This window comes from Lepidochelys olivacea, assembly GCF_965140295.1.
Source record: "Lepidochelys olivacea isolate rLepOli2 genome assembly, chromosome: 8".
In the NCBI taxonomy this organism is placed as follows: Eukaryota; Metazoa; Chordata; order Testudines; family Cheloniidae; genus Lepidochelys; species Lepidochelys olivacea.
The window spans coordinates 23,792,225-23,803,514 of record NC_140418.1 but is presented as its reverse complement, the minus strand read 5'-3'; the positions used below and the strand labels follow the sequence as shown (position 1 = coordinate 23,803,514).

Genomic DNA, 11,290 nt, shown 5'->3' with positions numbered 1-11,290 from the left:
GCCGTACCTTTGAAGTCAGTTAGAGTTGTGCTATTTGTCAGCAATCCCTCGAGGTTGACTATCTCTTTCGCAGATTTTATTTTTCATGGGTCCTTTGGTGACCGAGGAGTCCAATTCTTGAGCCACAGGATCATTGGCAGACATTGCAAGTGGTGTTGGAAGACAGGGTTGGGCCGTGATTGCTGTGTGACAGTTGTCCTTCCTTTCTTTTCTGGCATTTTTCTGCAATCTGGGCAAAGCGATTTTCCTCAAAAGTCTTCACCAGTTATCCCTATCCTGGGCTGCTGTCTCCCCGTGTGTGTGGGACTCGCCCAGCACCAGAGGACTTCTATGGGTAGGGGTGAGGAAAAAGTTCTCCTGTGAAAGAAGCCTGCGCATGAGTAGTTTAGTGTGGGGGAGCTGATGCTCACCAGCAGCCACACATATCTTGGCGGAAGAGGCACTGATATCCAGTGGCAAGGAGATCCAAGAACTGGGGGTTTCTCCTCTGTTGCAGCCTTTGTCCACCTTCACAGCCATTGAGAGGTGATCCTGCTTCATCCACCCGTTCTGTTGTTGAGGTCTTATACTGGGTTGCGTTGTGCTGGGCTGCATGTTGTCTGGTGTCTCACCTTCAACCTTACCGCCATGGGTGACCCTACCAGGAGTACAGGACTCCAGACGGCATCACTCTTAGGGTCTTAAGTATATGCAAGCTTCTCCATCACGTCAAGTTGGCAGCCCAAGGAGAAGGTTGTGCTAGTGGGAACAGGATCAGGGTCTTACTGTATGATTGTGTTTCAAGCTGTACTGTTACATTGTATAAGAGCACTAGTATTTACTAATCAAGTCGCTAGATCTATCCAACCAGTAAAATGCCCATTGTTGCTTGTTGAGTTCTGCATTTGAATCAGATTTCTATGGAGATTAAAGAATGTTTTTCCTTTTGTGAATGTAAATGAATTTAAAATGACCATGCAGTTCATTCTCATCATAGTCTTTGTGTGTGCCTTTAAGATTCAGCACCTGAGCCAATCACCTTTTGTAAAAGAACATGAACAGAAAAACCATCCTGCAAAAGTCTGAAGCAGTCAAAGAAAAACTACCAAACAGCTTTGGTTGTGGCAGTTTGATTAGAGAAAATGATATAGACTTGGATAAAGATAAAATGATATAGATAAAGAAATGATATAGACTTCGAAGTTAAATTGTGAACAATCAGCTTGAATCTGCCTTATTTGCATTAACTCACAGTTAGAACACACAGCTCATAAAGCATTTTTCTCATAGAGTTAGAAATGGATTTTTTCCATATTAAATATTTTTGTTGTACTAGTTAACTTCTGTACAGAAAGCACTGAATATGAAGCTGAACAGGTAATATGCTGAATTGTATTGTTTGCTGCTTTAAAACCATCACTGGCAAGACACAAAGTGAATTTGTTACCATAATGGAATTGGTTTTCAGTCCTTTTAATGCATTTCTCTTTCAGCCGTACCTTGCTACTGTGGATGGCTTTGTCAGTGGACTCAGCTTTGTATCGTTGTCAGCGGCTGGCTGCCGAAGGTTCTGCCTGGACTCAATCGGAATCAACACCTCTGCTGTCTTCTGTCAGAAAGAGACTGAGATACAACTTGAACAAATGGAGGATTGTGTTTCCCAACAATAAGAGACTTCAAAAAGATTGGGAGAAGGTTTCTAGGTTTTATTCTGGAAATGGGATACAGACCACGAAATACACCTTGCTCTCCTTTTTGCCTCGAAACCTCTTTGAACAGTTTCACAGGTATACACTTGCCAAAACTAAGGAAATGATTGATCAGCTTTAAGATCTGTCCTATCATAAGTGATCTTTGATAAAAATGTGTAAAGTTTCTATAGGTTTTTGAATAATCCTATAAGAGAATTAAGATCTCTGATTTAGAATTACACAAAGGGCTCAAAACAGCATGCTGAAAGCAAATTATTCTCTTAGATTCTATAGGATTTTAGAGTAATTTTATAAAATTATGTTAATTTTTACATACGCACATTGATTTCATCAATATTAAGTTATATAGAACTTGTCCATAAAGGGTGGTCAGAGCTGAGTTGCTTGTGTGGCTCAGTCTTTCCCATTAACTACTGGTTGTAGGACTAGTGACCTTGGCATGAAGAATCCTGCCAAAGGCAGCCAGTGGGAAATGCCATTCTGATCACAATAGATGAAATTTGCCCATCCATCTTGCACTTTGAAATAAACATTCTGTAATATGGTGCCAGGTTCTGTCATCCCATGGTTTGGCCTATCTTTTTGTTTACCTTATTCTGTAAATTCATAGAGGGCCTAGTCTGTTGCTTGTAAAAACAACCCCATACATTTCTGAATATGAGTTTTAAATACTTTGTTGCTTTTTAAAGTTGGCAATCCTTGAATGACAAATGAATGCAAATATGGGAACCTGGATGTGAGGAACGTCATGAGGTAAACAGTTTTTAGGTTTCTGGATTTAAACAGTGGTATAATACACAAATTAAATGAAATTCTTTTTAATGTTATGAAAATATATCTCCTATAGAATCCTCATAAGGAATGGAGACATCACAATGTAGTCAGGAAATATTCTGTCCTTTACTGGGGAAGGAAGGGAGAAGGAAAATTGTGTGTGTGTGTGAGAGAGAGAGAGCTGTTTTGACCTACAAACAGTGATGTGAATCAGGAAAGGACACCTTTAATTTCTGGTTATTGCCATTTTTTTTGACCTTCTCAGGTTGGCTAATCTCTATTTCTTCTTCCTGGTCATCCTAAACTGGTTCCCACAAGTGGAAGTTTTCCATAGGGAGATCACGATGCTACCTTTGGGTGTGGTGCTGCTAGTAATCATGGTTAAGGATGGCACTGAAGACTGCAGGAGATACAGATTTGATAAGGCGATAAACTCCTCTAAAACCAAAGCATATGATGAGTAAGTGGAATGAAACAATGACTGTTTGTTTTTACATTACATTACATTAGTTTTTACTTTACATTACATATATGTGCAATTTAACCACATTATTTTGCAATATTTTTCCCATTTGATCACAATAAGTGAAATTAATAAATTTGGAAAGGTTTTTATATAGGGACTCGTTCCTAATTATATTAATGGGAAAAAGCTAGGGAAATTATTTTAGCCCAGACTGATGTCAATAACCTATAGCATTTTGCTCTTAAAGTTTTCCAACCACTTTACCAGTACCAAATAATTAAGGCTCAACACTCCTTCTCAGTAGGTAAAGGATCTTTAGGGATGGTGAGGATCCTTCACCCACCATTGAAGTGCAGCCAACTCTGGAACAGAACATTGCAGCTGCTTAACAGCATGGCATAACACTGTTCATTGGCAACAGGAAGGGAAGAATATTTTAAGCAACTGAAACCAGAGTGGGAAATTTCATAGGTTGACTGGAATGTGACCAGGACATAACACTTCGTCTCTGCCATCAGATCTCCAATAACCAAAGGTGGCCAGTCCCTCCAAATTTCATGTGAATGACCGCACCTCCAGAAGTATGATACCCTTTACATTTGTTCTCGGGCATTTGCCAGTACTGATTCAGAGGGAAGAGAATGGCTTCTACTACCTTCTTAATTACCAGCAATACTTCTTACAGCATCAGAAGTCTCTTGTCTAAGTGCCCTGACTAGACCCTTCTTATCTTGCCACAACTGATGGGACTACATGACAAGGTGGTAAACTTGCATTAAAAGAGGTTGATTACACTGTGTGATCCTTTGGTCAAGAGGTTTTTTTTTCCTCTCTTAAACTTGGTTCTGTAGAGACAAAAGCAAATGGCAGATTGGGATAGTTTTAGGAGATGAAGTCCTGGCACTTTTTAAGTCAATTGCAGCCTTCCATTGACTTCAGTGAGATCAGGGCTTCCCCTTTGAACTAACTTACTGGCAATAGTTTTAGCTTCTAACAACTTTAAAAAGAGTGTTTTAGAAAAGCCTCAAGAAGAGGACTGGGCATGACTTCAAAATTATCCACCCACTATAATAATATGCAGAAAGAAGATTTGTCTGGCACAAGCTTCAGGAAGTATAGTAACACAAACAACAGCACATTTCAGCAGTGCTTTTGTCATCAGTGACTTGCAACGGGGGAGACTTTAGGACCCAGAGTCATCCTGTCTGACAGTGACAGAACTGGTTTCTAGGAGGAAACTACCTATTCCTGTGACGTCTGTATTCCAACAGGTGTAGCTTTCCATCAAGAGAAAGACAGCATTCCTTTCAGGGAAACTCAAACCTCATTCCACTGCTTTTGCATTCTTCTGGATTATTTAAACCACTGTACCTTATCTTTATTATTACTTGAAACAACATTTTTAAAGGGGAGGTAAGATGTCCAGGAAATATGCTCTAGGCTGCTGTTCTATGAAGATCATAAGGGAAAAACTTTTTTTCAAGAAAGCTTGCTGCCAACATGCTGCTTCAGATTCTGGGACACAAAATGAGGAGTCAGAGAAGAGAGGAAAAGGAAAGAAAAGAAAGAAGCAAAAAGAAAATAAATGGGTGGTCGTATCCAACTTGCCCTTTGCAAGCTGCAAGTGGAAAGAGAACCCAAACAGACATTACGACTGTAATAAAATCAAGACCACCAAATATACTTGCCTATCCTTCATCCCAAAGAATATCTTTGAACAGTTTCACCGCTTTGCCAACTTATATTTTGTGGCCATTGCAGCATTGAACTTTGTGCCAGTGGTAAATGCTTTTCAACCCGCAGTTTCTGTGATCCCAATTTGTGTTATAATGGCTATTACAGCAGTTAAAGATGCCTGGGAGGACTTTCGGAGATACCAGTTGGACAAAGAGATCAATAATATGGTCTGCCTCGTTTACAGCAGGTAAATAAATCGTACACTTTTTTTCAATGTAAACCAAAAATTGCTTCAATATTTTTCAGAAGCATCTTAAAAAATGAAGGAGTCTCTGGGGGAAAAAAATAACTACTGGGGAACAAGGTCTTCCACAGAGGAAACCAATGAATTTGTGTATTTGATAGCTAAAATAAAGGGGTCCCACAAAACAAATTTTACAACTAATGCCTTGTAAGGGGAAATTAAGATGATCATCCTACTAGATTGACTAAGAAAACACTAATTTCTGAAGTTCATAAAAATGTGTGACCTTATCTAAAAAGTTTCTCTCTCCCACCACCAAAATTGTCCATGATCCCAGTTTCCTGTATTGCCTGCAGAATTGCTGCTTTCTGTTTTCCTTCAAACTGTAGCAGTGATAGTATTTTCACTCTTAAGAAAATGACACATTGTAACAGAGGTAATGAAAAAATATTGACATCTTTATAGGTAAGACAATGATAAAAAGTGTTTTTTGTTTTGTTTAATTTTACATTTGCTCAGACAAAGACAACCGAGAGAGAGAAATAACAAATACGCTAGGCATTAGCTGACTGAGTCTGTGCAGGAAATCTTAATTATCTCTCTTTTGCATAAAAGAAGCATGATAAATTGCTTCTGAAAACCATTTACCAGAGATGGCTAATTCTAAGTGCTAAATGGGGAAAGCACAGAAGTTGTTTTCTGCTCTTTACTCTTCCTCTTGTGCCATTTTGTATTGCTCTATGTTCTTTCTGAACCTAGAAACCTTAGTACAGCAATGAACTGTCTTTGTGTTCCTTGAAAATTCTGTGCCTGTGGTTTTCCCAAAGATCCAGTATATGTTTTTAACTTTTTTTTTGTGTATGAAAAATGTCTGTCAACTTACAGATAGACCTGTGAATGCTTTGCGGACGTGAACATCATGCCTCTGGCTCACTTTTTCTCCAGCCATGGGATACGTAGTCAGTCAAGCATTAAAAATAGTCATTGGGTTATCCCAATATGTTGTGTTGTTTTGGTTTGCAGTGATGTCAGAGGGCTCTGAAAAGAGCCCTTTCCAGTTGTCTTTCAACAGATATTTGTGGCCTTAAAGGAGGTGTAAAGCCAGAGGGAGTGGGGTGTCTTCAGGACAATAGAGGTTCCCTTCTCCTGGAAAAAATGGTAGATAATACAACTACCATCAGACTTGTTATGTGCTGTAATTAATATGAATAACTTTAATTTTTTGGGAAGCTGACATTTCTTGTTCTTCTTGTTAGCTGCACTTTCACGGAGGAGCTTGGTGTCTCCTAGTTTTCTTTTCTTCCCTGTGACTCATCTGTCATACGTTATTTTGTACCATGGGTGAAACTCTTTTTCTAGACACTGGAAGCCTTGTAAAACTGAATTATAATCTTGTTGCAGTAAAGCATTGTCTTTTAATACAGTAACTGATCTCCCATCTAAAGGTGAAGGGTTAATCAGATTTACAGTATTACCTTAGGAGAAATTGAATTGGAGACTGTGTTATCTCTGTTGTTTCAGACTTCAACATAATGAATTCTGGTTCCCAGTTTTAATGGAACTATGAGGGCAGAATTCTGTTTTTTTCATCTCTGATAGAAAGATGCTTTTCCTAAAACTTGCTCGGAGATTGGTGGGGGAATCTCCCATCTTGCCTTTACCCAGATCACGGGGGCGGCTAGTGAATTTAAATAGAGCATCTTGTAACATGGCCCTTTTCGTTTTGCCTTTTTTAACTGAGATAAACTGACATGTCAAGTCAGGACTGGTAAGAGATAACCTTTCCTAGTAGCATATTTAAATAAGACTCAGCTGTGAACAGGAGAGAGGGCAGTAGTCATTGAAGAGTGTTTTAGGCTCTGTTGGCTGGCTTATGGGCTTAGTAATTGGTTATGGAGGCTTACCACCTATAGGCTGCAGGTTCACAAAATCACAGTAATTGTTGTTTATAAACTGTATCACCAGATAAATTAAAAAGTTAATAATCTAATTGCAGATTGAACAGACCTATCTGTAGTCACCTCCATTCCCTGTGCCAGTACAGGATTCTCCCTACATATACATTTTCTGCCTAGTTCTAAATTTCATTATCAGGAAGTCATCTGTGATACTCAGCTTATATTTTCTCTGTGTTAATTGCATTCAATTTCTTCTAGCTGTACTCCTTTGTATAAGCCTGATTAATTCATTTCTTTATCCTTAGTATTTAATTATATCCTTTAAATATTTGTGATCAAAGTCCCTTCCCCACACTCCCAGCTATGTCCTGGCAAAGATATGCTGCATTCACTCATTTCATCTTTTCTATAGGTCAGTTCTTCCAGCCCCTCACCTTGCTCTTCCCTGAACTCCCTCCAGTTTGTCATCATCTTTCTGAGATAGGGGCCTAGAACTGAATGTGGCATTCCAAACTAATAATGGTATGGTTCAATCCTCTTCCACCCCCTCAATCTCCAACCCTCCTCCGCCACCCCCTCTCTCCCCTGCCTCCCCCTCTCCCCCCCACACACACACACACAAAAGAGGCAGGAGGAGATGAGCAATTAATTTCAAATAGCAAAAGTCCTAGGCAAAAGGTGGTGGTATCCTTTCACCCAGTAAGAGCAATGATCTATAATAATCCAGGAAAGCATAGTTATACACTCTGCATAGAGTACATATGAGCCTGCTGTGTACACAAAGAGACTAAAACTGGAGTGCCATTGTGTCACTTTCAATCCCTAGGGATTTCTGTCTAGGTTCCACAAGCTGTTTCTCTGCTGATTCACTGAATGACTGCATTATGACAAACACAGGGTAGCTGTCTATGTGACTCTCAAATTTACTTAGCATCAGCTTTAAAAGCAAGTTTCAAAATTTCTATATCTGCACTAAACATTGGACATACAACCATGATAGTAAACCCTGAAGTGCTGTAGAGCTCATTTCTTCATCAAGTCAAGTAACAGGACACTGCAGGCTACTGGAAAACTTTGCTGTAATGTGAATTTTGCTATATTTGCTGCTTTGAAGGAAAATCAGTATTTCGTTTGCTTTAAACGTTACATTGTAGGGGACAAATCCTGGAGTCCTGATGTGGTTTTTACTCAGTCCTTACTCAAGCAAAATTCTCACTGACTTTTCCTTTTCCACATATTGGTGACTATTCTTGCATTGTTGGCCATAGCAAGAGCAATACCAGACAGCTGGCTTTCTACACTCCAGTGAGGCCTTCTTGTTGTGGCATATACGCAGATTGCCCACATGCAGGATCTCCTACCCTCTCATCCCAGTCAACACATGAGCATGCCACACTGATGATGGGTTTTGCCTAGTATCGTGCTCATAAGGCATGTGGACATGAAATATAATTTAAGCATGAATCATCTTAAAATTTGAAGTTTATAAAATAAAAGCATATACATCCATTTGAAATTTTACATTAACTGCAGAAAGATAATTCTGACATCATATTTTAGTGCTCATCTCATGAAGATGCCCCATTGCAACTTAGTGTCATCAAATATTGGTGCCATGTCAGAACATCACTCCATGATTATCTCATGAATCTGTAATTCCATTTGATGTAATATCTACTCTCTCCTCCCTCTTTGTATCCTTTTTTCCCAGATACTGAGGGCATCAGGGAGGGATACTAACAAATCCTGTCTGTTTGCTTAGAACTAACCACTTTGCCTGATGTGCCAGTGTGGTGAGCACTCCTGTGATTGGTGCTCCGCTCATATGCCCGAGAAGCACAAAAGAAATCCATAATTCTACAAGAGCTGCACACTGCTCTAAAATCTCAGATTGAGTATTACTGATCTAGCATCTTGCATACTGAAAGGGGATACCAAAAACAAAGAGATACTAGTTAGCTAATATAGGTCCATTCTACTATTCTTTAAAAACTATCTAGGTGAAACTTAGATTCTCTTGGAATTTTCAGACCTGTATGGTGTGGGTGGATGCATACAACGTGCCCCTGTTATGCAAGCTACATGCACTTTGGGGGCTTCTAGCAAGTTGTGAAGGTGGCTCTAGAATCATAATAAATGAGGTCTGTGTTGTATGCTGCCAAGCAACTTATTGAAACAAATGGCATCAAAGTTGTGAAGGAAAAATTAAAAATTGAATTCATACCGTGGAGAGCCTGTTGACTATGTGGTAAAGGAATGTCTAACCTGCTCAGCTGACTAAACTTAAAAGAACTTCAGATTATCAACATTTACTTTGGTTAGGCCCAAGCTACAGCATTGCAAATCAAGGAGCAGTGAGTTAGCAATTCTCATTGCCAGTCAATGCACATCACTGTAATCATGATCCTTGGTTTCTTTAAATTAACACCTGCCATAACATTATTAATGCCATCACCTGTTTGTGCACGGCTTTAATAACAACATCTTCAAGGTCTACCGCATTATTGTATCTATCAGATTTTTTGCTTCACCAAAAAAAAACCCATGTGTGGTACTTTAGCAGACTGCAACACCAAACTAATGACTAAAGGCAAAGGGCAAATGGGAGTCTATGTTTCTGGTTTAATGAACAGCAGAATCCCTGACATCATGGCAAGGAATGCCACAGAGAAGGTGCTCAGTGGCTGAAACAATGGGTGAACAGCTTATTGAGATGCTACTAGGAGACAAGCAGCAGGCCACAGTCCAGTGCCCTCAGAATTGTGCTTGGGGGTGTCAGGAGGTGACAGAGGTGGTTTGGACTGAGCTTCCCAAAGGCTTTTCAGGTCAATAGGAGCAACTGGAAGCTAATGCAGAATCTGATTAGCAATCATTAAGTAGCTGAGCTTTAAGTGATGTTGTGCTCACTCCATCTGCTGTCAGACAGTATCCTAGCAGCAGCATTCTGCTCTCGGTGCTAATACAAAAAAACCTGGCACCAAAAACATTGAGGTGTGAAATCAGAAAACTGTCAAATGAAAGCACCGTTAAGAAAATGAACCTCAAAGTTACTGGACAGTGAAGTTTGAACAGCAGTCAAAATGCTTTTTGCAAAATAAGTAAATCCATTTAAGTTGATCTGGCTCATTGTTTTCAAAATGGATTCTGACCAAATCAGGTAAATCAAAAAATATATGTATATGATGATAAAGTATTCCTGACTAGTACCTGTTTTAAGTCAGTACAGACTTGGTATTTTTAGTCCATAAGTTAAGAATATAGGCACCTTTTAGCATTGAGAGAATAGTGCTCATGGTAGGAAGCAATAGATTATTTTATCAAGTAGAACGTAGGGTCCTTTTGTGGCATTAAGAACATTCACTCCCCAGACAGTAGGATTATTTTAACTGCATACTTTGGTTAGCTTCTAGAAAATTGCATGTCATTGCAATATCAAGGGTGTTCATTGTTATCTTGCTAGCTTATCATTCAAGGCCAATCCTAAGAGTTTCCAATTACAAGGAACATACATCTCTCTTTGCAAAATAGGACTTATCTGGCTGCACAAACTGCAAATGATGTACAGAACTTTCACCTCTAGGTCACAGGTATGAATCCAGTCTAAGAATGTAGTGACTGAAAGATTGGTACAGAATTCGCCTCTGGGAAACAAGTAGGTCTCTTCTTTCCAAGCAGACATGTGTCAGCCTCACAAAAATCACTTATATGCAACTCTAACAGAGACCCTGGTGACAATGTTGTGAGAGTAGCCAATGAATGAAGCAGCATGGAGATCTAGCTACTTTCTTGCTGGACTGTTCTTTTGTTGAATTTTTTTTCTAGCCTCTCTGTTTGCAAAGATAACCTACCAAGAATAAACAACTGCAGTAATTCTGTTTACTGACTATATAGCATCGACGAATGTAGACTTGATTACAATTTCAATCAGAAGCTACAGATGATGCTTCTTGATATAGTTTTAAAATGTGGAATGTTATCAAATGTATATGTGATAAATGAAAATGTCTGCTTTGGTCCAAATGTGGCACAGTAAATGTTTAAAAAGGTGTACCGTTCAGCATTTTGCTGGAGGTCTAGAAAAAGGCTTTTTAAAAGGCTGCAAAAGATTCTGCAGGGGAGGAACAAAGGAGTCAAGGGTGATGCAGTCACAGGAGAAAAAAAGCAGCTGTCTTTGGGAAGCAAAATACACATGGTTTGGAAGTTGGGAATGATGAATAGTTGAGGACTCTTCCTTTCAGGGAATTGACTAGATGACTATTTCAGAAGGAGTCACAGATAAATCCTCTTCTTTGTGCCCGTGGCTGACTGGCTGGCCTTTTAAGGCAAGCCAGGCTCAGCCTTGCCTGTGACCAGACAGCTATCCCACAGCTGAATGTGATGGAGTCTTAATTATGACTGTCTCCAGTTGCAGGGGATCAGGGAGAAGAGTACTTAAACACAGCTATGAACTCATGCTAAGGAAGAGACCCAGGAGAGTGGAGCAAGAGAAGTTACCTTATCAGGGAATGACCTGGGGAAGTCAGGTTGGAGGAGACACACA

General features: G+C 39.5%; 1 protein-coding gene across 1 annotated transcript in view; it reads left to right on the top strand.

Annotated features, from left to right (window-relative positions):
- Positions 1 to 4,301: 4,301 nt before the first annotated feature.
- Positions 4,302 to 11,290, top strand: part of ATP10B (ATPase phospholipid transporting 10B (putative)) — an 88,795-nt gene continuing 81,806 nt past the window's right edge. Inside the window, exon 1 of the mRNA XM_084636531.1 lies at positions 4,302 to 4,855. Coding sequence (XP_084492657.1) covers positions 4,350 to 4,855 — 506 coding nt within the window. The 5' untranslated portion in view covers positions 4,302 to 4,349. The remainder of the gene's footprint in view (positions 4,856 to 11,290) is intronic.